Raw genomic sequence first — 24,451 nt, forward strand, 5'->3', positions numbered from 1 at the left:
ATCTAGTTTTCCAAATCGACAGTGGAAAGTTAACATGATTCTTGCCCTTGAGTAAATGTAGTATGATGTGTAATGACTATTATCTCTCCTTTAGCACAGTGTCATCCAGCATCAACGCCTTGGCTGCGGTGACAGTAGAAGACCTGATCAAACCACATGTCCGGTTGTCTGAGAGGCACCTGTCCTGGACCTCCAAAGGACTCAGTAAGTGGATCATCTTCATCCATTGGTTTTAACACATCGGGTTGTCCCACGGATACTGGGTGACCAAGGCAAAAGCGCACAATCTTAGTTTCCACCTGTCTTTGGCTGTATACAGGTCTCTTATACGGGGCTTTGTGCATCGGAATGGCTGGACTGGCCTCACTCATGGGAGGCGTGTTGCAGGTGGAGTCGATTTATGTCAATAAATATGTACAGAAACCACAATCTCTACTAAATACACAGTGGTGTACCTGACTATTGTTTATAAATGATGTCTTCGAGGAACTACTACTACTACTACTTTCGGCTGCTCCCATTAGGGGTCGCCACAATGGATCATCCGTTTCCATCTCTTCCTGTCCTCTGCATCTTCCTCTGTCACGCCAGCCACCTGCATGTCCTCTCTCACCACATCCATAAACCTCCTCTTTGGCCTTCCTCTTTTATTCTTCCCTGGCAGCTCCATATTGAGCATCCTTCTCTCAATATACCCAGCATCTCTCCTCCACACATGTCCAAACCATCTCAGTCTTGCCTCTCTTGCTTTGTCTCAAAACCGTCCAACCTTGATGCCTTCAAGGATGATTATACCAAAGTAACTTTCAAATCATGATTCCACTTGGAGGCTGTCTGATTCTTAATGCCTGTCATCACCTTTCTTAGGGTGAAGAAAAGGTCCAGGCCTTTACCTGCCATACTTTCCAATGTTTTTCCCCGCATGCATGTCATCTTCATTCCCCTAGTCTACTGGATTTGAATGTAACTTCAGCTCTATGTCTCCTCCATGCAGGCAGCCATCACTATTTTTGGGATCATTGGCGGTCCTTTACTTGGCCTTTTCTCATTGGGCATTCTCTGTCCGTTTGCCAACTCCACTGTAAGTCCTCATTGAACTGTGGGAACTGTTTTGTGCTGTCACAAGTGTGATGCCAGTAACTCCGTTTAACAGAGATTCAAATTCAACGCTACAACTGGGGGGGGGGGGGACTCCTCTGTTTATGATGCGCTCTCTGTTATCCGTCAATTGCTTTACCTCCTCCCTATGAAGCCAATCCCAAAGTCACCTTTTTCATTTGAATACGTTTTGTTTTCTTACATTGTAAAGTGATTATCATGGCTGTCAAAATGGAAGGTTGAATTCATGCTCATGCAGCTGTCTGTATAAAGGATTGCAGAGGAGGCTCATGATGATGTCTGTATTTGTACTCTAGGGAGCTTTGGCAGGTTTGGTGTCTGGCTTGCTTGTGTCTCTATGGGTGGGGATCGGGGCTCAGATCTACCCTCCTCCACCGGAGATGAGCAGGCCTCTGGCGCTGACCACCCTGGGCTGCAACTTCACCACCGCGGCAGACAGCATCAACTGGACCACCACTGCCCTGCCAACAGAGTCCAGCTTTGTCACCATTATCCCAGAAAAAGACATACAGGGCAGGTGAGTTTCGTAAATGACACCACTGCATGACTGATCAACTCAGAGAGGGAGGCCGGGTTATGTCTTCAGTCAGATAGGATTGAAAGATTTTACAGGACTTTGGTTTTTGTTGTGCTATAGTTGGGGAGCACGGTGGCCCAGTGGTTAGCGCTGTTGCCTCACAGCAAGAAGGTCCTGGGTTCGAACCCCAGGTCCTATTTATGTGGAGTTTGCACATTCTCCCTGTGTCTGTGTGGATTTCCTCCAGGTGCTCCGGTTTCCTCCCACCATCAAAAAGACATGCATGTTAGGGTTAATACTCCTGCCTGTGCCCCTGAGCAAGGCAATGGAAAGAAGAACTGGAGTTGGTCCCCGGGCGCTGCAGCTGCCCGCTGTTCCTATACAATAAGACGGGTTAAATGCAGAAGACAAATTCATTGTAACCAAAACAACTGTACAATGACAAAATAAAGTGGCTTTCCTTCTTTTCTTCTTCTATTTGAATCTCTACTTAAACTAAGCGGGATGCCTGCTGGATTGATGCTAATAGTTGTAGAGGAGACATGTAACATCTTAAAGGAAAGTATTTATCCATAGATTCTTTAGAGAATTAAGATTACTGTCCTGCAACCACACGGTTCTGTTTGCATAGTAGATGTACTATAATTAATTTTGTTCTGCTGCTTTTTATTATTACTGCTGTAAATCTGCAAATTCAATAGAACTTAATCAACGCATTCTCCGCCCGAAGTGCAAGATCAGTTTTAAACTGTCGTAATTCTGTCGTGTAAAGTTTGGAGTTTCGACCCACCAACTATAGTGTGACTGGTGACCGTCTGCTTTGCTTCCTGTCTTCAGGTCGTTCTTGGCAGATTACTGGTACTCTCTGTCCTACCTCTACTTCAGTACTATTGGAACCATAACAGCGATTACTGTTGGACTGATAGTCAGCCTGTTCTCAGGTAAACACCCATTTCAATACTAACACCATCTGTCTGCTGAACGCCACATTATTTCAATCAAATCTCACGACTGGCCATGTGTTCTGGAGCACACTTTTTTTGTTTACTGTGCATTTTCCAGGGGGCATGAAGATGAAGTTGGAGTCAAGGCTTACATTAATGAAAGAAGACATGTCTTCCTATTACTTCTTCATGTTTCTCAAAGAAAAAGTAAGTTTTGTAGTACTGAACCAATGTCAGACAGCATGTGCAGCATAATAGTAACAATGACCTCTGCTCCATCCTCTTCTTTCTGAAGGTCATCAGACGAACAGGGAAGCTTGACTTCACACAAAGTGAGGAGAGGTTTGGCAACAGCAACCCTGCTTTCTGTGATGTTGAGCTGGACTTGACCAAAAGCAATGTTCCAACCTGAGGCTCGTTGCTAAATTTGAATTTCCTATGTTTGTCATACATTTCTTTTGCCAGGGAGTTATAATTTTGCTACCCTATTAGTCTATTACAAGAGATACTGTCGTAGAACAAAATTGTAGAAATACAACCTTCTGATTTTGTATAATTTATTACAATACGGGACACTAATGCTTCAAATAAACATTTATGTGAAGTGTTTTCCTTTTTTGCTGTTCTCCTTAACACCTAATAATACCACACATGGTAATGAAAATTACAGGCTGTCCTTAAGATTTGACCCTCTATTTACAAATATCACATTGCAATAAGAAATAACATTTGCAATAATTGCAATAACAAATAGCACATTGCAAATAAGAGAAATTCATTAGGTTTGTCATTGCTCTTGATATTTCACTCCACAATAAAACCAAAAAAACCGTCATGATATGGGTCTCCTCAAGAGTATTACAGGCCACAAAGATGTCTTCTGATATGGCCTTGACGATGGAAAAGTAAATACAAATGATCTCAAATTACCATTACAGTATGGCTTGGATTGACCTGCTACTTCACTGTGAGATGACTGTAGTGAAGTTTGGTAAGTGAACTAATGTTGGGTCATTTGGAATATTTCTTGATTGTGTCATACTTCCAAAATATTGCCCATATCTGCCATCTATCACCCTGCAAACCTGTGAAAATAACATTATGTTCAAGACATGAAAGATTTATCCTAAAGGTGCAGATATGCTTGTAAAAATGCAAAGCACCTTTAGTAGAAACAGCTACCAGCACTTCTTGGCATTCATTAGAGATGGAGCTAAAATTTGCCTTATTAGAAAATAGTATTTCAAATTGAATACACAGACAAAGGCCTCACTGCACTGAGAAAATGAAATAAAGGTAACTTTTTCTGTCGTCACAAGTCTTGGATGTTACTGGATATATATCCAAGTTCCCAATACTTCTGTAACATGGAAGCTCATCAAAAAGTAACCATGCAGAATAAATCATCATTTTTCTTCTGGATCGTAATAGCGCTTCTTCATGGCACGGTATTTCCTTAAGAAATAGAGAGCCTCCAGTTCTTTGATAACAAACTGTCCACGGTCCACGAGCTTTTGGATCTTCTCAGGGTCAGTTACATCTTGGTTCTTCAAGAAAGCTGACTTCAGGCGTTCCTTGAAATAGGCTGACCCTTTAGGATATTCACGTCCAAGGTACAGCAACTTTTAGGGATGACAAGCGTATAGCATTGAGCAAACATGGACAAATGAGGTTGGCTAAATGTAAGTTCTGTTCAGTGATGCAACTGGTCGTGAAGTGTTCAGTGTGTCCTGATCCCTATGTATGTGTATGTTGAAATTACGTTTTTTCAAGTTCTCTCTTTTTTTGTTGTATGAGTGGTGTTGAATCATGTGGAAGGGACTCACTGTTTTGTAAAGCCTGATCACCTCACCCCGTAAAGGGTTGGCCATGTCAAGTACGGGAAGGCACTTTTCACGGCTGAAATGACAAGAAAAGTAGAGCTCATCGTTAGAAATCCCCGTTATTCACTAAAGAATAAACATGACAGCACAGTATGTATTGCAAGACAGATGAGGACTGGAGCTTTTGCTGTGCACCAGCTGTATACGTGCGGTACGTGCAATTTCAATTACTCCTTCCCTTCGCACAAGGCTGCTATAGTATGAGCTAAGTTTGCTAGCACCAGGTAGCCTATAAATATCACAACCTCTGCAGACTAACGAAACGAAAAACTGAAATACATACAGAATCACATATGCTCCTTTGCTGGGCAGAGTTTCAGAACCAGTGATATGGGAAGGACAAAAAGAGAGAGAAAGAGAGACAGAGTGAGAATTTGCCTTTTGTTGTCCTTTCTTCGTTACTAAAGTTCATCTGTCGTACGTCGAATCTGGGTGTCGCAATTTCAAATAGACTCAGCTGCGCATGCGTCACCGTTTCCATAGTTACCCAAACGCAGGAGACGCCAATTTCAAAAAATGGTGAGAAGTTTTTAATGTAATATTCGTTTTTTTCTAAGGCGTGTGTGTGTGTGTGTGTGTGTGTGTGTGTGTGTGAGAGAGAGAGAGAGAGAGAGAGAGAGAGAGAGAGAGAGAGAGAGAGAGAGAGAGAGAGAGAGAGAGAGAGAGAGAGAGAGATTACCTAGCGTTATTAGTATGCTAGGTGAGCTAGATTTAGCGAAATAACACTGCACCTTGCTTGAAGTTTTCTCTTTTCACTTTCTACTTTCCTTTAACAATTTCTAACCTTATAGTCATTCTGATTAAAATAACGATTCCCTAACTTTCTACTACTTATGCTCTTTCCTCTCGACGATAGCCACCCAAGAATGCAAAGGTATGAGCACGGCTATGTCCAGTACATCCCTCCCACTCAGTTAGCATAGTGCAGCAATTAATGACCACAAATTACAAGTAAGGTTATCTGATAACAGGACCTACATTGCATCACAGGTGTAGTATTGGGGCCTACTCACAGAACAGTAGTATATCCCTCATACAACTGGCTTTTGCAGTGGCATTACTCTCGATACCGTTAAGCTATCTTAATTTTCTAGACTAGATTCAGAGTTTTAAGCACAGTAGGTGAAGATATATATACAGGCACTGTACACCGAGTATACCAGCATCTTTCTCTGGGTTCCTCAGTATTCAGAGTATTACCACAAACTTTCCACTAGAGGGCAGAGTCACCGCATTCACATATCCACCTCAGAAATGTACCTATCTCCAGCTGCATGCTCTGTTTCGTGTAAGTGACAGATGTTATCAAATCAACATTTGATATGTTGACCTAACCCTAACCCTGGCCAATGCTGTACTTCTAACTTGAATCTATTTGGATAAATGATGTTAAAGCTCAGGGACTTCATGTCAAATGTTGAAATGAGAAGATCTTCCACTTGCAAAAATCAGAATTATTTACGGCCACCAGAAACTAATTAAAACACGTTCTCTTAACATTTGATTTGGTGTCAAGTCGGCAAAAAGGCGAGGTAAGCTAAGCAAGGCTGAGAGGGAGCGACTGAAGCGAGAGGAGAATGAAAGGAGACAGCAAGAGGAGGGTAAGTCACTCATCCACTTCTAAATACTTTCATAATTTCAGTCTAGAGCAAGAGCACTAAGGGTAGTAGTATGCTAGATCTATACAGTCTTAACTTTTGCTTGAAAGGTGCATTAAATACTACTTCAGAAATAGTGGGGGGTTTTTTAATGACCAAATGATTTCATATCTAAAGACATGTAGGTCAGGTGAATCGGCCATACTAAATTGTCCTAGGTGTGAATGTGTTGGCCCTGTGCTGGACTGGTGGTCCAGGGTGTCTCTCCACCTGCCGCCCAATGACTGCTGGGATAGGCTCCAGCATCCCATGACCCCGACTGGGATAAGCGGCTTGGATAATGGATGGATGGATGACATTATGTTGATATTTCACCCCGCAATAAACCCATAACAGAAAAGGGCACAGAATGCTAACAAGTTAGACAAGGCAGGATGTGTTTGTCAGGAATCATTCTACAAACATACATTGCTTTGTGACAAACCCTTCAGTGACAACCATGTGTTTGAGTGTTTGGTGTGTTGAAGACAGAAGGAAGAGTGGGGGATAGACTGTATGTGCCCAGGCATAGGTGCTGGTAATCATTGGTCCTACTAGCCCTTTCTCTATTAAGATGGACTGGCAACCTGTCCAGAGGGCAGGCCAGAGGGCCTTTTAAATGTACCGACCAGAAGAGACTTGGCTGAGCAGATACATAGATGTGTCCTGTGCTTGTGTTTTTGCTTTGCAGAGGAGGCTCAAAGACAGGCTGAGAAAGAAGAGCAGGAACGACTGGAGAGGGAGAGAAAGCTGCAGGAGGAGCTGCAAAGGATTGAGTTAAAGGTGAGATCGTTTTTTGGAGACACAATGCCATTTTGCCATTTGGGTTTAATAGTTTCTAGCAAAGAGTTACACCTGGACTGTTAGTTTGAATAACTCTCAGAAATATGTAGTCTGGTGTGTCTTTTGGTCTGAAGTTCTTCCCTTGTGAGAAAAAAATCCAGTTAGGCTTTGGTCAAGTCCAAAAATATTCTGAAAACTCAGATTTACTGTATCTTTGAAATCCTTGGTAACTCTTTGAACAGGACTAGAAAAACTCTTCCAATGACAAAAAGGGGTGACTTTTATGGCAACATGCAATCAGCATTGCCAACTTTACAATGGTTGTGTTGCTGCTGCTGTGTTTATGAATGTACTAACACCTACAGGACCAAGATCGCAGGGAAGGTGAGCTGAATGAATTGCGCTATCTACTGGAACAAAACCAAATGGCAGTGACCAAATGGAAAACTGATGTCAGGGAGAAGGCCAAGGTTTGTGCTTAGTAGAGAGAAAGAGAGAATCATTGATGCATGTATTTAATGATGTTCTAATCAAATATAGTCCCATAAATGTGATGGTTAAAGAGCTGACTATAAGAATCAACTGTAACGTTGGCTTAGTTGTTTAAAACTAAGAGCAGGAGATTGTAGCATTGCCGAAGAATTACCCTCCTGGTGTAGTATCTTTCACATGTGCCCTCTGGATGATTGTTATATAGTATTTCCCATTTTCTGTGCACAGTGGGAGAGGTACATGCGCTGTGATGGAAGTCCTGACCCATCAGAGCAGAAAGACATCAACACTTACATCAGCCTGTGGAAAGATGACCCAGATGTTGACATCACACCTGTGCTCAAACAGTGCGCCCTCGCTCTACAGGTCTGCATACACACGTGAGAGTGAGACAGTGGGGGGAAAACAGATACAGAAAGAATAAAAGGGATAAAGAGTGATACTTTGCAAAAAGATTTATTTGTCTGGATGCGTGAGTTTGCAGGAATAAAGCCTGGACCTAGCAATGATATAAGAATCTGATGTGAGTCCTCAGTTGATCTACTGGTTACTGAAAACCTGTTACAGCGATGGTTTGGTGTCACACTGTACATTTTCTGCCACAATCCACCCTGAACGGTGCTACTGATATGAAACCTCATCAGTGTTTACTTATTTATTTAACGCCCACCTTGCCTGCTTTTCACCCAGATTTGCCCTAAAGCATCATGTGGCTGTATATGTTTTACCATTGGGAATCCTGGTGGAGATTGAAATCTTTATTCTCTGTTATAACAATGCTCTACTCATTGTGTTATGATGGCCAATATCAACAATATGAAAACAATCCCCTATTTGCTATCTGGTGCTTATTGCATGCATAAAACAAACCCATTTGAGGTCATTTTTGGTCCAATCAGTTTATGTTTCATAACCATACATATAAGAGCCATATGTCAAGTAGCAAAGCAGGAATAAAGCCTGGAGCTAACAATGATATAAGAATCTGATGACAGACATATTTTTAACTTATAGCTGATTGAGGAACTGGAGGGTGTTCAGAGAGAAGTCAGAGAGCCAGCTGAAGGCCAGCAGTACCAGGAGACCATTCTCTCTCTACAGGAATTAATCCACTCTAAACACCTCCTCACCACAGAGGAGATCCTCAAGGTAGGAGAGAGCAAATGGCTGCCCCCAGAACATCACACAAAGGCTCATGGGTGTTGCTCAACAAATGTAAATTTGTCAAGCACTTTGCATCACCAGGATAAAAACCAGACATGGTGTGTGTGCCTGTGTGAGATCAATTGTTTCAGTAATTAGAATGATACAGTCAACATGAAAACTATTTCAAGCACACCTATGGTATACTAGAAAAACAATTAGAGAGTTGCAATAAGATTTTAAGATGCAAAAACTGATGGTACAAGCTCTGCCTGTTATTATTCTGTAAGTGCTGAGACCAGACATCCTGTGTCCTGTGTGTGAGGCCATCTTTTTAGACCCACCACTGTTGTTGTGTGTTTTTCTATGGTCACAGAGGGCTAGCATCAGTTCCGACATTGAGACAGGCAACATGCAGACTGTGGTGAAGGACGAAAACATCACTCTGTGTCTCTGGGCAAACCTCAGCAAGAACCCAAGGTCTGTGTTGGAGATGGACAGAAGTCAAAGGAGAAAGGTGGAGAGAGATAGAGAGAGAGAAAGGCTGTATAAAAATCAAGTGTGGGGCATCCGGGTAGCGTAGCGGTCTATTCCGTTGCCTACCAACATGGGGATCACCAGTTCGAATCCCCATGTTACCTCCGCCTTGGTCGGGTGTCCCTACAGACACAATTGGCTGTGTTTGTGGGTGGGGAGCCAGATGTAGGCATCCTGGTCGCAGCACTAGCGCCTCCTCTGGTTGGTCGGGGCATCTGTTCGGGGGGGAGGGGGAACTGGGGGGAATCACGTGCTCCTCCCACGCATTCGGCTCGTAAGCACGACGTCACGACGCACGACGCGACGTCACGTGTGGGCGGAGTTATACTTCCGGTGCCTTGGGGAATCTCACTGCATTATTTTCCACTCAAAACAATATGTCTGAACCCGTAAATATATTTACATTAACGGCTTTTTTTTAAAGACGAACCTCTCAGGGTGAAAAAGGGTCTCAATGCTTTCAATTCAGATAGAGTTGTGAACGTAAATGTTTCAGGGGGCATTATAAAAGGCAAGGTACAGGCTTCCATGAAACAGAAAGTTTATCAGGTTGAGGTGAGTGAGCTAACAGGGTTAGCTAGCGTTAGCTTGGTAATGTTGGGTATTCTGGCTTCTGATGTTATATCCCACGTTTACTGGCGATTCATAAGCCTTGGATAAAGACTGCCAGTGCTTTATTTTGTCGGTAGATAATTGTTTTCCGACGTTTGACTTGTTAAAATAACTCTGACGTTCTTGGATCCAAGGCTAGCTTTTCATGTGTCTAGCTCCAGAATGGCTATGATCGTACATACTGTAACGCTGTAAAAGTTTAATGAATTTAAAATACATATTAGGAATTAATGAAATATAGACTTACATGTAAGATCACAGCCATTTTAGGGCTACCATGTGTGCTACGATCTGTTTCTTAGTAACGTTATAGGCCACGTTGGATACAGGTCAGCTGGGCACCAGGAAATCTCTGGGCACCTTGATGTAAAATGTTCTATTTTGTCCAAAATGTTTGGAAACATGTAATATTAGAAGAATGGTCTTAACCCCATGAACCCCAGCATTCATTTAGTCATCCTCAGATGAGTTTGCCAAGGGTTTTAATTAAATTTAATTAATCAAATTAATCAAATTTAAACCTTTGTGCGTATTTAAGGACTGTGGGGCACAACTCCTCACAGCTCTTGAACCATTCTTAGTCTGTTCCCTCCTAGACCAGTTTGCCATGTGTGACCCTACAGTAGCGCAAGGCTACAGACAACATAGCTCTCGGGATTCATGGGGTCACTCAAACCTCTCCACCACGTTAAGGTGATGGTTCGAGGAGAGCATAACATAATAACATAAAACACAAGACACTTAGTTAGAGCCCTGAAGGACTCTGTCCAACCATATGGGTTGGATAAGTGGTTAAGTAATGTAAAGTATAGATGATGTGAACATGCATGGTACATCATTATCAGGCTTAATTTACCCACGTGACCCAGTACTGGTCAGCTCCCAGTACAACAGCAGTAAACTGAAGTTGTACTGGTCAGGTCCCAGTACAACAATATTGCACTTTGGTTGTGGGTTGGTCAGCTCCAGTATCAGAATTATTTTAATACTGTTTTGCATGAAATACCCAATTTTACATTGAGGATTCGGATTTCCCAAGTGCCCATCTGAACTGCAACTCGATGTTCAGGTTTATAACATTATAAGCCATGTTACCTGGCTTTGCGAATAAAAAGCCACCCCCCTGGGCTAGTTGCTTATGTCTGGTAGGCACTGTGATGTCTAGGGTTGTTGTGAGGGTTAAGTTGTGTTTAATACAGGTACATGTAGAAAGTCAGAAAGTGAGCTACAGCACGTGCGAGTGCCCTATCGGCAAGGACAAGTGCCATCACATGGCAGCATTGCTGATTTGGGTTGAGAAAAATGTGTCCCGGACAGACGTGGAATGTATGTGGAAGAGGGCGAAGACACCAAAATCGGATGATATCGTTGCCAAGAGAGTGTCTGTGATGGCACCATCCACATCACAAGGTAAGTAATTGAAGTTAAATTGTTTAATTTGTAGTGTACATACTGTTCCTTTTAAATTATAATTAGGAAGTCTTATCACAACGATGAAGAACAATTATTAATTAGACTTTGCATTTTATTTCAGCTGGAATCAAAACACCTGTAACACAGGAGGTCAAGGATTGGACTGTGTCATCCTTGTCTCAGCTCGGTCGTTTTACTGGCATGTGGTGGATCTTGAGTCCAGAAACACCTCAGGTAGGACTTCTATCTTCTTTACTTTGATTTGGCCCCCGGGGACAATCCCGATGGTTGAAGTCTGAATTGCTGGCAAGGAAAACGGGGACGGACAGACCGACAAAGCCTGTCCGTCCCCGTTTTCCTTCCCAGCAATTCAGACTTCAACCATCGGGGGTTGGAGGGGATTGGAGGGGTTGTTTGGGGGAAGGGGGAGGTCTCCATGCATTTTTTCACAATTTTTTTCACATGTGAGTGAATGGGGCGACACAACTTTTGTCTAGCCCATTTTTGGAGTGTGGAGTTTGGATGTGGAAATATGTCAGATTTGGGGGGTTTTCTCCAGGTTTTTTTGTGTTGGTCCAATGCAAACAAAGTAAAGGAATACGTGAATACCAAAGAATTTGTAATTGTAACAATTTTCTGGGAGAAGTGGTGCATTACCTGACCGAAGTGCCGGGGCGACAAGACTTCTGTTAATGACTGTAGAGATAGGGTCTAAAATCAAAGTCCTCATATGTCACCCCTTGGTGTCATAGTACCTAGAAAGTCAATCCCCCATAGTTCTCTCCTTAGGAGTAGATTATCTATGTCTCCCCCTTGTAATAAATACCACTGGTCCATTAATAAAGTATTGTAGTTCATGTTAAAGCATTGACATTTATGAATGACTATTTCAATCCAGTGGTATGAGCACCTAATGTTTATAATACAGCATAGACATAGGATGCTTGTCTATGTGAGCTGTATCTTTTGGATGTCTTTATAACAGGATGGCTTATCGCAAGAAGCGAATCACCGCCAGCAACTTTGGTTTGGTCTTGGCTGCAGTCAAGCGCAACCGGTACCCACCGTCCTTGTTCAAAACCCTGCTTGGCCAGTACAACTTCAAAGAAGGTTCTAAAGTAAGTTATGCTGTAATAATGATTTCAACTTAAGACGTCATTGTATCAGGGGGCACGGTGGCAAAATGGTAACACTGTCGCCTCACAGCGAGAAGGTCGTGGGATCGATACCCGCAGAGGACCTTGTGGGCACTGTGTGACGTGTTCACTCCTCCATGTCATCGGTGCCCACACCTTGGGTGGGGTCGGTGAAAGGGCCTTTCTGTGTGGAGTTTGCATGGTCTCCCCGTGCCCCCAGGGGTTTCCTGCATAGGCCCCCATTTCACAAAGGCATGCAAAATCATGTGTACTATACTGCCTCCCTCTGGTCTGAACGGGCGCCTGATGGGAGAGATTGCCTTGGCATCAACGCACCCACTTTTGGGAAACCCTGCTCTAACGATTATGAACTGAGTGGTATGTTTTTCCCACTCACTTTCTCAAGGCCTGTGACTGGGGAATCACTCATGAAGCCACGGCAAAGCAGGACTACACCAAGATAACCGGTCTGGTCGTCCAGGAGAGGGGGGTCTTCCTGTCGAACAGTGGCCTGTTGGGTGCATCCCCAGATGGGACAGTGTCTGACGAGTGCATTATTGAGGTACAGTTATATTTAGTCAATATACATTATACTAGGCCAGTGGTTCTCAACCTGTGGTACATGTACCACTGGTGGTACTCAGGAGTCTCTACCCTGTATTTTACCATTATGGTGTTACTTAGAGAGACACTTGGTGTAAAAAGGTTAAGAACCACTGTACTAGGCAATTAATCAAAAAATAAAACTGAAACAGAGATAATGAACCACCCTAATTTCAAATCTCACCGGGGGCCGATAACTATAAAGATAAGTATGATATTGTTCACCATTGTATAATTGTTATAGTCTATGTGAACACTGTCATCCACTTGACTTGATCATTGTAACTAACTGCTCAGTGAGAACTTTATACTTCATTCTCCGATGGTGATGTACAAGTGATGTAAAAGTTGGGACGTTGTATAAAATGTAAATAAAAGCTGAATACATCTATTTGCTAATCTTTTTCAACCTGTATTCAATTGGGTACAGTGCAAAGACAAGTTTTTTTTTTTTAACTTTGTTCTTTTCGGGCATTTGCCTTTATTTGTAGAGAGATAGGATAGAGTTGAAAGGGGGGGATATAGAGTAGAGACCAGCGGTAAAGCTGGCCAAACGGGAAAATGGTAGGGGGTCGTCATGCTTGGGCATCCTGGATGAGTTATGAAAGTCACATGAGCACAAAAAATGAAAACCTTATTGTTAAAACCATCCTGCAGCTGTCCATCAAGTTTGGTTCAGATCGGTCAAGTAGTTAAAAGCAGTTGGAAGGTCACAAAAAAAGGAAAAGCCTTGCACCCAGAATTGCAGCAGGCAATTGTATTGGGCAGCGAGACTCTAAATGGCTTTTTTTTTAACTTTGTTCTTTTTAGGCATTTTGCCTTTATTGTAGAGAGAAAGGACAGAGTTGAAAGGGGGGATATAGAGAAGAGACCAGCGGTAAAGCTGGCCGAACGGCCCCAACTGGGGTCGCCGCCAACCGCTACTTGGGGTTTGTGCTTCGACCGGGTATCGAACCCGGGTCTGTGGCGTCCCAAGCAAAATGTCTTACTGACACGCCACGCCGGCAGACTGTAAATGGCTTTTACTTTTTGTGTTACCTTCAACTGCTTAACTACTTGATCGCTCTGGACCAAACTTGGTGGACAGCTGCAGGATGGTCGTAACGATAAGGTTTTCAATTTTTGTGCACATGTCACTTTCATAACTCGTCCAGGATGCCCAAACATGACGACATTCATTCTTTCTTGTTAGGAAGCATTCATTCCTTCTTGTTACCACAATTCTGCAAAAAATATGGGGCCGATTAGCACAGACCTTGGTTGGAAGACAGATTATAGTGTCTTTGATTCAAAGTGCGGTTTGTCGGGAGAAAGTGATGTAACACATCAGTAGACTAGACATGCGCCTGTCCCCCGCTCCTGTCCCAAGTTTTTCGGAACGTGTTGCAGCCATCAAAGTGAATATTTGCATAAAAACAACAGTTTGTCAGTTTGCTCTTAAAACCAACATTGCCATGCCATGGTAGTCCCAATCGAGAAACGGCTCGGCAAAATCAAAGAAAATTCGCTTGCATGATGTGCTCTTGTAATCGTTTTCAGAATATCTGCGTTGGTTTGGCTACAGTCTTAGCTTTTAGACTACTGGATACCTTTCTCGGCGGGGAGGATGTTGGCTGCATAGCTCCATACTTCTCATGTCCTCCCGGCTAAGAAAGGTATCCGCTGTCTAAAAGCCATGACTGTAGCCAAACCAACGCAGATATTCTGAAAACGATTACAAGAGCACATCATGCAAGCTATTTTCTTTGATTTTGCTGAGCCGTTTCTCGATCAGGACTACCATGGCATGGCAATGTTGGTTTTAAGAGCATCTCTCCTATCCCTCCCATGTTTAAAGAGAGGAAAGTGGCCGTAGTGGGCGGGGGAACGGCTGATCACGTGACACGGGGGAGGAGCTGACTTTACCTTCTTTTTTAGGTACCTTGGTCCACTGCTTGCCTTTACACAATAAATTGTGATGTTTTTCATAATACCCACCTCTAGGTCAAATGTCCCTGGTCAGTGAAAAACCTGACAGTCCGACAGGCAGCAGCAGAGAAAGGGGACTTCTTTCTGCAGCTGGATGGAGAGTCTGGTTCCCTGACACTACGGCCAACACATCCATACTGGCATCAGATCCAGGGCAACCTACAGCTGACTGGAGCCAGCACTTGCCACCTGGTTGTATGGACCCTTTCTGATCTCGTCATCCTGCCAGTGCTGAAAGACCCAACATGGGCACGTAACATAGATGTTCTGGAAACATTTTACAAGGATATTTTCCTACCAAAAATTCTGTAGAGACCCTAGGGACATGAATGAGGAACTGGACCTAAGGGTCTTTCAGCACTGGCAGGATGACTACACTATTATACCCCACTACAACACTATTCGGAACACACACAACACATTTCATTGCACACGGTAAATCTCATTGCAAATTTGCATATTTAAATGTTGTATTCATCATATGGTGATCCTCTTCTTTACGTTGACAGTAGTTTTTGCACTATGCATTTTGTTACCAATGTTGATGTTTTGCACTTTATACATTTTACGTTGACAGTAGTTTTTGCACTATGCATTTTGTTACCAATGTTGATGTTTTGCACTTTATACTTTTTACAGTGACATTAGTTTTTGCACTATGCATTTTGTTACAAATGTGTTTTGATTAAAAAAATCAAGCAGTGTTCTTAATTCAGTATTACTTTATTAAAAGTATAAATACATGAATCTGATTCTGCTTACATTTATTCAAGTCATTTCATGCTATTTCCCGAAGAATTGGTGTTTGTAGGTTGGTAAGACACACGCACACTTTCAGTATTTTGTTTATGTTTTTAGTGAACTGATATGGGATATTGTCCGAAATGTTGAACAATTTCAACCTCTGATTGGAGCGCTCCACATGGATCCTAGCACTGGATATGAGTTTGTTTTTCTTAACTTCTTCTTGTGTGAACTGTCCATTAACAAGGAAAGACGGGATGTTGAGTGAAACCCCTTCTGGCAAGATGTCCCGGATTGTGAAGCCTTTATCTGCCATCACCATGTCTCCTGGGCATAGATGATTGAGAACTCCAGAATCTAATGTAATAGCCTTGTCTGAGGCACTTCCACCATAATAGTCACTGACAAATTTGATCACTCCATTAGGAGCCACACCTATTAAGGCTTTGTGTGTGGTCCGTTTTTTGTACTGGCTCCATAAATGATTCTGTTTGTCAAGCCTCTCTGTCCTGGAGACTGCCAACTCTGTGCAATCGAGCACAATCCTACAGTTAGGAAACGGACGGAAACACTCTGGCAACGATGCCTGGTTCTTCTCTATGGAGGGGATGTTGTTCTCAAGCATACCAACATATAAAATGTCATACAGGGCACTGACAATGGTGATAAAAATGTTGGTAACTGTGGCTGTACTGCAATTAAACCTGGTTGCAAGGTCTTCATGACCAGAATTAAGTTTGAGCTTCATCAAAGTCAGTAGCAACTGATCGACTAGTGGCATAGACTGGACTGTCCAATTCGAATGATATTGTAGCTCAAACTTAGATAAGAGTGCTTCCAAAACCAGGACGGTAGCAACATCTGGTAAGCCAGTGAAATATTTTACTTTGACACGATTGGAAGATATTTGGCTGAAGGAAAAGGTCTGTTTTTGTTTCTCCAATTCTCTTTTCAATTTTTCATTCTCTCTTCTCAACATGTCAACCTCTATCTCTAGCAGCGCAACACTGTTAAAAGGGTTGTCTGAAGTACGAGGGGTGTCTGCGGTTGGGTTGTCTGAAGTACTAGGGGTGTCTGCGGTTGGGTTGTCTGAAGTACCAGGGGTGTCTGCGGTTGGGTTGTCTGAAGTACCAGGGGTGTCTGCGGTTGGGTTGTCTGAAGTATTAGGGGTGTCTGTGGTTGGGTTGTCTGAAGTACTAGGGGTGTCTGCGGTTGGGTTGTCTGAAGTACTAGGGGGCTCTGCGGTTGCAATGTCAGAATTTTGTAATTCAAGTTCATTTGTCCCTTCTTCACCACTGGGAGGGAGTGGTACTGTTTTTCTCTTCTTGTGTGGAAGGCTGAGGTGGCCTGGGAAAGTCTTCCCCTCGTTCCAAGCAAAACGTGATGGGCCAGCAGCTTTGCCATTTGGAAAATGCCAACTGCACACCCTTGAGCAGGGGCTTGGTGTAAAGCCATCACGCCTGTAAAAAAAAAAAAAGAATGAGAGATTTAGAAATGATTGGCAATGAAAACTTGAAGCTGCATTGTAACTTATCGTCTGCCCTGGATTTGAACAATTAAAGTGGCATTCTTTAACTTTTTTCGATAAAAAATAAAGTTGATTTTGGTCAAGATTTACCACTATCTTTCACTGAAGGAGGTAACACTGTACTAATTCAGCCTATTTCCCATTCAGGAAATCTTCAGCATCTGCTACAATGCCCATTTTTGTGTCTGTGTCTGGTTAGACACAGTCACAAACATGGGCATTGTAACAGATGGTGAAGGATTTGTGAATGGGAAATAGGCTAAATCAGTCCTCTGTTACCTCCTTCAGTGAAAGATAGTGGTAAATTGTGACCAAAATCAACTTTATTTTTTATCAAAAAAAGTTGAAGAATGCCACTTTAACCATCAATTATTTAAAACACAATTTCTATTGTGTTGACATACTCTACTGTAAAGATTGTATAATGATATTATACAAACAGTCTACCATACAGATTGGGCAAGTTATATTGTATTCACATACTATACAATACAGATTTTTTTTTTGTGGGGGGGGCAAATATTATAGCCTTTTCATAGCCTTTTCATAAAGGAAAGGTTACATAGTAAGGCTTTAGAATTAGATGTCAGTCTCCCTACAGAAACATTATTTTTTGTAGATATGAAGTTTCATTGTTTGATTTATATGGGAAAAGTCAGAAGTGAAACTACTGTAACAAAACAGGCAGAAACAGCACATTCACCTGGACTATCTAACGTTATGTACCCCTGCTTATTCATGCATTTACTCCAAGTCTCTTTAATGATAATCCCCTTGAGATGCATCATCTCGTTTTAGATAATCATGGGCTAACAATGCATAGAATAATGCAGTTTTCCGAGTGTGTAGCTGACATAATGCTTGCTTACAGTAACTGTATGTCTTCACAGACAGGGTTGTAGTAGTAACAACATAAGTGGCTAACCGATGCTTGTTTACCCTCCACTACACTCTGATTAAAGCCTTATTGAGCAGAAAAACATATGGAAAAGCACATATATTGATCCTCGCTTGTTGAATTAGCTAAAAATCTAAATACCTGTCTAGTATGTAACGTGGATTTCGGTAACAAGAGGGTAGCTACCGGTAGTAGCTAGTCTGCAGTGCAGGGTAGCTAGTCTGCACTTAGCACAAAAGTCGGCGCCAAACTTCGATTTTCAATGCATTTCTTCAATAGCAACTTACCGTATTAACTGCAGCCACCTCTTCTTATCTTTGTCTTTCGGAGGAAAGCGATAGAAAGACAGTTTGGTCTCAGTTTTACTCTCTGATCGATTTAAACAAAGGGGGACACAGCAGTGAGGCATATTGTCAACAAGTCGATGGAGCCGGAAGCAAATTCGCGCGCGCGCGCCTACGCAACAGGGACGTTCCTACGTCATAGCTTAAGACGCGAATAGTGGAGATCTTCTCAGGTGACATACTGTTTATATGTTTTCAGTGGCTGGCAATGATTAAAATCTCTTACAATAAATTATGGAACATCGGGTGAAAGAGCGTCCCGTCTGTTTGACAGCTGAGTGGCTGAAGAGACACCCACGGATGAGTGTAAACAAGGATGAAGAAGAGCTGGGGAAACTCCCTCGGCAGGTAGAAGGGGCAAAGTGAGATGGATGGCAGCTCAAGGTCAGGGGTACATTTTTTCTCCCGGACCACGACAGTGTTACAGTACCTCTCATTAATGCAAAAGCATACACCACCTCCGGCAGATTTGTTTGTAATGAGAGGCAACCAATCCATTCGAACAAAGCCGCTTATGTGTAGATCCTTGTTGCAGTCTCCGTCTCCCAGCCATGTCTTGGTAAAAACCAGCAGGCATGTTTCTCTAAAATCATGCTCACATCTAGTGTAAGTCTCCATTTCATCCATCTTGCTGGGAATTGGTTGTACGCTTGAGAGAAGAATTGTTGGGAGCGGTGGGAGCCACTTTGCAGAGAACATGAGCCATTTTCACCCATCTACTCAATCAGTCAAAATACTTAGGTTTCAGAGTCTATGATTTCCCTCCTCAATAGGTTTTCCATAAAAGGGCCTGTGCCTGGTGGGAGAACATTAGCCTACTGACCGAAATTTTGCTGGTTTAAATGTAATACCAGAATGAACTCAAATTCACATGGTAACATCTTACTCAAGCATTTATGATAACCTGAAAGGTTTCAGGAGAAAAAAAAATATCCCTTAGCTTTGGGTAACGTGACATGAGCACAAATCCAAGACATTCTTTCATATTCCCTTATATTCTCAGACTTCGCACTTGGTTTTTATTTTATTTATTTGGATCCCCCCCTTTTTTCTCCCCGATTGTAACATGACCAATTACCCTATTTTCCGAGCTGTCCGGGTTGCTGCTCCACCCCTTTTGCTGATCCGGGGAGGACTGCAGACTACCACATGCCTCCTCCAATACATGTGGTGTCGCCAGCCGCTTCTTTTCACCTGACAGTGAGGAGTTTCACCAGGGGGATGTAATTCGCGTCTTAAGCTATGACGTAGGAACGTCCCTGTTGCGTAGGCGCGCGCGCGCGAATTTGCTTCCGGCTCCATCGACTTGTTGACAATATGCCTCACTGCTGTGTCCCCCTTTGTTTAAATCGATCAGAGAGTAAAACTGAGACCAAACTGTCTTTCTATCGCTTTCCTCCGAAAGACAAAGATAAGAAGAGGTGGCTGCAGTTAATACGGTAAGTTGCTATTGAAGAAATGCATTGAAAATCGAAGTTTGGCGCCGACTTTTGTGCTAAGTGCAGACTAGCTACCCTGCACTGCAGACTAGCTACTACCGGTAGCTACCCTCTTGTTACCGAAATCCACGTTACATACTAGACAGGTATTTAGATTTTTAGCTAATTCAACAAGCGAGGATCAATATATGTGCTTTTCCATATGTTTTTCTGCTCAATAAGGCTTTAATCAGAGTGTAGTGGAGGGTAAACAAGCATCGGTTAGCCACTTATGTTGTTACTACTACAACCCTGTCTGTGAAGACATACAGTTACTGTAAGCAAGCATTATGTCAGCTACACACTCGGAAAACTGCATTATTCTATGCATTGTTAGCCCATGATTATCTAAAACGAGATGATGCATCTCAAGGGGATTATCATTAAAGAGACTTGGAGTAAATGCATGAATAAGCAGGGGTACATAACGTTAGATAGTCCAGGTGAATGTGCTGTTTCTGCCTGTTTTGTTACAGTAGTTTCACTTCTGACTTTTCCCATATAAATCAAACAATGAAACTTCATATCTACAAAAAATAATGTTTCTGTAGGGAGACTGACATCTAATTCTAAAGCCTTACTATGTAACCTTTCCTTTATGAAAAGGCTATGAAAAGGCTATAATATTTGCCCCCCCCACAAAAAAAAATCTGTATTGTATAGTATGTGAATACAATATAACTTGCCCAATCTGTATGGTAGACTGTTTGTATAATATCATTATACAATCTTTACAGTAGAGTATGTCAACACAATAGAAATTGTGTTTTAAATAATTGATGGTTAAAGTGGCATTCTTCAACTTTTTTTGATAAAAAATAAAGTTGATTTTGGTCACAATTTACCACTATCTTTCACTGAAGGAGGTAACAGAGGACTGATTTAGCCTATTTCCCATTCACAAATCCTTCACCATCTGTTACAATGCCCATGTTTGTGACTGTGTCTAACCAGACACAGACACAAAAATGGGCATTGTAGCAGATGCTGAAGATTTCCTGAATGGGAAATAGGCTGAATTAGTACAGTGTTACCTCCTTCAGTGAAAGATAGTGGTAAATCTTGACCAAAATCAACTTTATTTTTTATCGAAAAAAGTTAAAGAATGCCACTTTAATTGTTCAAATCCAGGGCAGACGATAAGTTACAATGCAGCTTCAAGTTTTCATTGCCAATCATTTCTAAATCTCTCATTCTTTTTTTTTTTTTACAGGCGTGATGGCTTTACACCAAGCCCCTGCTCAAGGGTGTGCAGTTGGCATTTTCCAAATGGCAAAGCTGCTGGCCCATCACGTTTTGCTTGGAACGAGGGGAAGACTTTCCCAGGCCACCTCAGCCTTCCACACAAGAAGAGAAAAACAGTACCACTCCCTCCCAGTGGTGAAGAAGGGACAAATGAACTTGAATTACAAAATTCTGACATTGCAACCGCAGAGCCCCCTAGTACTTCAGACAACCCAACCGCAGACACCCCTAGTACTTCAGACAACCCAACCACAGACACCCCTAATACTTCAGACAACCCAACCGCAGACACCCCTGGTACTTCAGACAACCCAACCGCAGACACCCCTGGTACTTCAGACAACCCAACCGCAGACACCCCTAGTACTTCAGACAACCCAACCGCAGACACCCCTCGTACTTCAGACAACCCTTTTAACAGTGTTGCGCTGCTAGAGATAGAGGTTGACATGTTGAGAAGAGAGAATGAAAAATTGAAAAGAGAATTGGAGAAACAAAAACAGACCTTTTCCTTCAGCCAAATATCTTCCAATCGTGTCAAAGTAAAATATTTCACTGGCTTACCAGATGTTGCTACCGTCCTGGTTTTGGAAGCACTCTTATCTAAGTTTGAGCTACAATATCATTCGAATTGGACAGTCCAGTCTATGCCACTAGTCGATCAGTTGCTACTGACTTTGATGAAGCTCAAACTTAATTCTGGTCATGAAGACCTTGCAACCAGGTTTAATTGCAGTACAGCCACAGTTACCAACATTTTTATCACCATTGTCAGTGCCCTGTATGACATTTTATATGTTGGTATGCTTGAGAACAACATCCCCTCCATAGAGAAGAACCAGGCATCGTTGCCAGAGTGTTTCCGTCCGTTTCCTAACTGTAGGATTGTGCTCGATTGCACAGAGTTGGCAGTCTCCAGGACAGAGAGGCTTGACAAACAGAATCATTTATGGAGCCAGTACAAAAAACGGACCACACACAAAGCCTTAATAGGTGTGGCTCCTAATGGAGTGATCAAATTTGTCAGTGACTATTATGGTGGAAGTGCCTCAGACAAGGCTATTACATTAGATTCTGGAGTTCTCAATCATCTATGCCCAGGAGACATGGTGATGGCAGATAAAGGCTTCACAATCCGGGACATCTTGCCAGAAGGGGTTTCACTCAACATCCCGTCTTTCCTTGTTAATGGACAGTTCACACAAGAAGAAGTTAAGAAAAACAAACTCATATCCAGTGCTAGGATCCATGTGGAGCGCTCCAATCAGAGGTTGAAATTGTTCAACATTTCGGACAATATCCCATATCAGTTCACTAAAAACATAAACAAAATACTGAAAGTGTGCGTGTGTCTTACCAACCTACAAACACCAATTCTTCGGGAAATAGCATGAAATGACTTGAATAAATGTAAGCAGAATCAGATTCATGTATTTATACTTTTAATAAAGTAATACTGAATTAAGAACACTGCTTGATTTTTTTAATCAAAACACATTTGTAACAAAATGCATAGTGCAAAAACTAATGTCACTGTAAAAAGTATAAAGTGCAAAACATCAACATTGGTAACAAAATGCATAGTGCAAAAACTACTGTCAACGTAAAATGTATAAAGTGCAAAACATCAACATTGGTAACAAAATGCATAGTGCAAAAACTACTGTCAACGTAAAGAAGAGGATCACCATATGATGAATACAACATTTAAATATGCAAATTTGCAATGAGATTTACCGTGTGCAATGAAATGTGTTGTGTGTGTTCCGAATAGTGTTGTAGTGGGGTATAATAGTGTAGTCATCCTGCCAGTGCTGAAAGACCCTTAGGTCCAGTTCCTCATTCATGTCCCTAGGGTCTCTACAGAATTTTTGGTAGGAAAATATCCTTGTAAAATGTTTCCAGAACATCTATGTTACGTGCCCATGTTGGGTCTTTCAGCACTGGCAGGATGACGAGATCAGAAAGGGTCCATACAACCAGGTGGCAAGTGCTGGCTCCAGTCAGCTGTAGGTTGCCCTGGATCTGATGCCAGTATGGATGTGTTGGCCGTAGTGTCAGGGAACCAGACTCTCCATCCAGCTGCAGAAAGAAGTCCCCTTTCTCTGCTGCTGCCTGTCGGACTGTCAGGTTTTTCACTGACCAGGGACATTTGACCTAGAGGTGGGTATTATGAAAAACATCACAATTTATTGTGTAAAGGCAAGCAGTGGACCAAGGTACCTAAAAAAGAAGGTAAAGTCAGCTCCTCCCCCGTGTCACGTGATCAGCCGTTCCCCCGCCCACTACGGCCACTTTCCTCTCTTTAAACATGGGAGGGATAGGAGAGATGCTCTTAAAACCAACATTGCCATGCCATGGTAGTCCTGATCGAGAAACGGCTCAGCAAAATCAAAGAAAATAGCTTGCATGATGTGCTCTTGTAATCGTTTTCAGAATATCTGCGTTGGTTTGGCTACAGTCATGGCTTTTAGACAGCGGATACCTTTCTTAGCCGGGAGGACATGAGAAGTATGGAGCTATGCAGCCAACATCCTCCCCGCCGAGAAAGGTATCCAGTAGTCTAAAAGCTAAGACTGTAGCCAAACCAACGCAGATATTCTGAAAACGATTACAAGAGCACATCATGCAAGCGAATTTTCTTTGATTTTGCCGAGCCGTTTCTCGATTGGGACTACCATGGCATGGCAATGTTGGTTTTAAGAGCAAACTGACAAACTGTTGTTTTTATGCAAATATTCACTTTGATGGCTGCAACACGTTCCGAAAAACTTGGGACAGGAGCGGGGGACAGGCGCATGTCTAGTCTACTGATGTGTTACATCACTTTCTCCCGACAAACCGCACTTTGAATCAAAGACACTATAATCTGTCTTCCAACCAAGGTCTGTGCTAATCGGCCCCATATTTTTTGCAGAATTGTGGTAACAAGAAGGAATGAATGCTTCCTAACAAGAAAGAATGAATGTCGTCATGTTTGGGCATCCTGGACGAGTTATGAAAGTGACATGTGCACAAAAATTGAAAACCTTATCGTTACGACCATCCTGCAGCTGTCCACCAAGTTTGGTCCAGAGCGATCAAGTAGTTAAGCAGTTGAAGGTAACACAAAAAGTAAAAGCCATTTACAGTCTGCCGGCGTGGCGTGTCAGTAAGACATTTTGCTTGGGACGCCACAGACCCGGGTTCGATACCCGGTCGAAGCACAAACCCCAAGTAGCGGTTGGCGGCGACCCCAGTTGGGGCCGTTCGGCCAGCTTTACCGCTGGTCTCTTCTCTATATCCCCCCTTTCAACTCTGTCCTTTCTCTCTACAATAAAGGCAAAATGCCTAAAAAGAACAAAGTTAAAAAAAAAGCCATTTAGAGTCTCGCTGCCCAATACAATTGCCTGCTGCAATTCTGGGTGCAAGGCTTTTCCTTTTTTTG

At 42.5% G+C, this 24,451-nt stretch overlaps 3 protein-coding genes across 4 annotated transcripts in view; 2 read left to right on the forward strand and 1 right to left on the reverse strand.

Annotated features, from left to right (window-relative positions):
• The window catches only part of slc5a8 (solute carrier family 5 member 8), a 29,699-nt gene extending 26,707 nt beyond the window's left edge, over positions 1–2,992 (forward strand). The window contains exons 11-17 of the mRNA XM_056276691.1: positions 95–204; positions 320–387; positions 995–1,081; positions 1,416–1,636; positions 2,474–2,577; positions 2,699–2,787; positions 2,876–2,992. Coding sequence (XP_056132666.1) covers positions 95–204; positions 320–387; positions 995–1,081; positions 1,416–1,636; positions 2,474–2,577; positions 2,699–2,787; positions 2,876–2,992 — 796 coding nt within the window. The remainder of the gene's footprint in view (positions 1–94; positions 205–319; positions 388–994; positions 1,082–1,415; positions 1,637–2,473; positions 2,578–2,698; positions 2,788–2,875) is intronic.
• A 134-nt stretch (positions 2,993–3,126) lies between these two features.
• On the reverse strand, positions 3,127–4,975 carry lyrm5a (LYR motif containing 5a). 2 transcript variants are annotated; one of them, XM_056275629.1, is made up of 3 exons: positions 4,747–4,975; positions 4,407–4,479; positions 3,127–4,202 (listed from the first exon to the last, which is right to left on the reverse strand). In XM_056275629.1, exons 2-3 carry the CDS (start codon positions 4,449–4,451, stop codon positions 3,987–3,989), a joined length of 261 nt encoding a protein of 86 aa, XP_056131604.1. In that variant the 5' UTR covers positions 4,452–4,479; positions 4,747–4,975; the 3' UTR covers positions 3,127–3,986. The 2 variants fall into 2 exon arrangements, with proteins under 2 accessions (XP_056131604.1, XP_056131605.1); XM_056275630.1 differs by having other exon boundaries at positions 4,842–4,895.
• A 341-nt stretch (positions 4,976–5,316) lies between these two features.
• Positions 5,317–24,451, forward strand: part of dnai7 (dynein axonemal intermediate chain 7) — a gene marked incomplete at its 5' end in the record, with an annotated part of 32,676 nt that continues 13,541 nt past the window's right edge. The window contains 7 exon segments of the mRNA XM_056276692.1: positions 5,317–5,337; positions 5,980–6,064; positions 6,792–6,883; positions 7,249–7,353; positions 7,604–7,741; positions 8,390–8,524; positions 8,895–8,998. Coding sequence (XP_056132667.1) covers positions 5,317–5,337; positions 5,980–6,064; positions 6,792–6,883; positions 7,249–7,353; positions 7,604–7,741; positions 8,390–8,524; positions 8,895–8,998 — 680 coding nt within the window.

Source organism: Lampris incognitus, chromosome 3 (genome assembly GCF_029633865.1).
Source record: "Lampris incognitus isolate fLamInc1 chromosome 3, fLamInc1.hap2, whole genome shotgun sequence".
Taxonomy (NCBI): domain Eukaryota; kingdom Metazoa; phylum Chordata; class Actinopteri; order Lampriformes; family Lampridae; genus Lampris; species Lampris incognitus.